The 2,676-nt window shown below is 17.7% G+C and overlaps 1 protein-coding gene across 1 annotated transcript in view; it reads right to left on the minus strand.

Moving 5' to 3' along the window:
• The window catches only part of PRSY57_0930500 (palmitoyltransferase, putative), a gene marked incomplete at both ends in the record, with an annotated part of 2,592 nt that extends 599 nt beyond the window's left edge, over window positions 1-1,993 (minus strand). Inside the window, 4 exons of the mRNA XM_020114825.1 lie at window positions 273-476; window positions 591-1,261; window positions 1,456-1,661; window positions 1,827-1,993. Of these exons, the coding sequence (XP_019970526.1) occupies window positions 273-476; window positions 591-1,261; window positions 1,456-1,661; window positions 1,827-1,993 (1,248 nt within the window). Of the gene's footprint in view, window positions 477-590; window positions 1,262-1,455; window positions 1,662-1,826 lie in introns of the transcript that reaches the window.
• Between the last annotated feature and the right edge of the window lie 683 nt (window positions 1,994-2,676).

Below are 2,676 nucleotides of genomic sequence, written 5' to 3' on the forward strand. Positions count from 1 at the left end.
TTAACCACACAAATAAAAATCTAAAAATAAATAAAAATAAATAAAAATAAATAAATAAATAAATATATATATATATATATATATATATATATTCTTTAATGAACAGATAAACACTATTTGTATGTCCCAAACGTAGGCGCGTAAAGGATGTATATACCAAAAAAAAAAAAAAAAAAAAAAAAAATCACATATATATATATATATATATATATATATTTATATATATATATTTATTTATTTATTTATTTGTTTGTTTGTTTGTTTATTTTTACAAACCCGTTGTCGTCGTACAACATAAGATACACGAGGTGTGAAATAAATTTGATTGAGTACCATATAGTGAACAATTCAAAATATAAATATAATAAAAAGAAGCTTCTGTTATTTTCAGCTACACAATTATTTATCCAAGGACAGTGATGGTCAAAGGTTCGCACACACCTTTTGCACATTTGACAATGTTTACTTCTTAATATCTGAAGAATAAGAAAAAAATATAAAACGTAAATATTACTTTTTACAATATAATATAGTAATTATTATTTTTTTCTTTTTTTCTTTTTTTCTTTTTTTCTTTTATTTTTAATAACCTGATATACATCACATATTTTACAGTATGGTAATGGTATATTATATTGATATAACTTATTACGATATAAATAAAAAATGTGATTATTTTTGTTCTTCTCTTTTTCTTTTATGTTTTTATAAAATATAATATCATGTTTATTTATTTTATTTAATTTTATATTATTGTTTGATATAAACTTATTTTGTGTTCTTTTTTTTGTGTAGTCTAATTTTCTATTGGAATTAATAAAAATATGATTTATGTTTCTTAAAGATAAAGGTTTGTAATAGGTTACTTTTTTTTTATATAATACAAATATATGATTTTTTGTTATATTTATTTTGAACATATTAAGTTTCTTCAATTTTTTTATCTTTATTATATTTCTATCTACATTTTGTGTGTCTTCATCTGTCTCTTTATTTAATGAATACGTTATATCTTTTAATTTAAAAAAAAAATTACATCTATTATAAAGTTGATCATTTCTTTTATTTTTATAATATATATATCTTCTTTTCACTTGAACAGGGCTTCCCTTTTTCTTGTAATTTCTCATAATATAATTTTCATCGATCTTAAAATCTTGGTTATATCTTTCTTTTTTTCTCATACATCTTTCTGTTATTATTGTATTTTTCTTTTTATGATGTAAAATTGTTAAGCTTCGAAGTTCGTCAGTTGAACATTCTTAAACATTCAAAAAATTAAACAAACAAATAAATAAATAAATAAAAATATATGTATATATATATATATATATATATATATATATATATATATATATATATATATATATGTATAATATAACCAAGTTAATATATAACGCCATAATATATTTATTACAAGTATTATAATAAAATGATTTATTTTTTTTATTTTACCAGATGTGCTTGAAGAAAAAAAACTACAAGACGTTCCGCTATCGTTGGTTGAGAAATATGATAACTTATTGTATGTGTCGTATTTTAAATTATTATTATTATGATTATCTTTTGTATTATTATATTTTTTTTCTTTAACAAAATTTTTCAATTGTATGTTCTGATCCGTCTCTATGTAATTTGTTGGGCACGTGGTAACATATCCTCTTAAAAAATAAGAAAATATATAAATATATAAATATGTATATATGTATATATGTGTATATATATGTGTATGTATATTTGTATATGATATATATATATATATATATATATATATATATATTACATATATATTTTCTCTTTTTTTCTTTTTCCTTTTTTTTTTGTACGGGTTACGATATGACACTATGATATACAGCAGGAAGGAAAACAGATAAACAAAAAGAAAACACGAAAAACTCGAAAAAACAAAAGGATATATATTTTTCAAATGAATACATGTAAAAAGAAGGCATAATTTGAGGGATATTACCACATATGGCAAAACATTTATCATTATATCAAGGACAAAGAAAAGATATATATATAAATATATATATATATATATATATTTATTTATTTTTTTTTGGGAGAAGGGAAGAGAAAACATTTGTTTATATATATATATATATATATATATATATATATACATATATATTCATTTGTGATAATTATTCATAATAAAAAAATATTAAATATATAAAAACCTTGTGTTAATAATTTATCATATTATAATTTTATTAATATTTATAGTACTATTTCTTAAATGTCTATTTCTTTTTAATAATTAGTATTAAATTCAAAACGTCAATAAATTTTTACGCTTTAAAGGTATAAATATAAAAATATATATATATATATATATATATATATATATATATATATATATATATATAATATTTATTTTGAAAAAATAAAAATATTTATACAAATATTGTATAAACATATATAATAAACATGTTGCATACATGTATAACACATAAAAAAAAATATATATATATATATACATATATATATAAATTATATACATATGTATATATTTTAATTTAACAAATATCCATCCTTTTATTAGTTGATGGAGATTTATTTGAAACATTATTTGATAATATGAAAAATGATTTATATATGAATGCCGAAGAATTAAAAAGACATTATCTTAATAGTAAATTAGATTTATGTATAAAATCATCATCATTATTT

The sequence above is a fragment of the Plasmodium reichenowi genome, chromosome 9 (assembly GCF_001601855.1).
Source record: "Plasmodium reichenowi strain SY57 chromosome 9, whole genome shotgun sequence".
NCBI classification, from domain to species: Eukaryota; Apicomplexa; class Aconoidasida; order Haemosporida; family Plasmodiidae; genus Plasmodium; species Plasmodium reichenowi.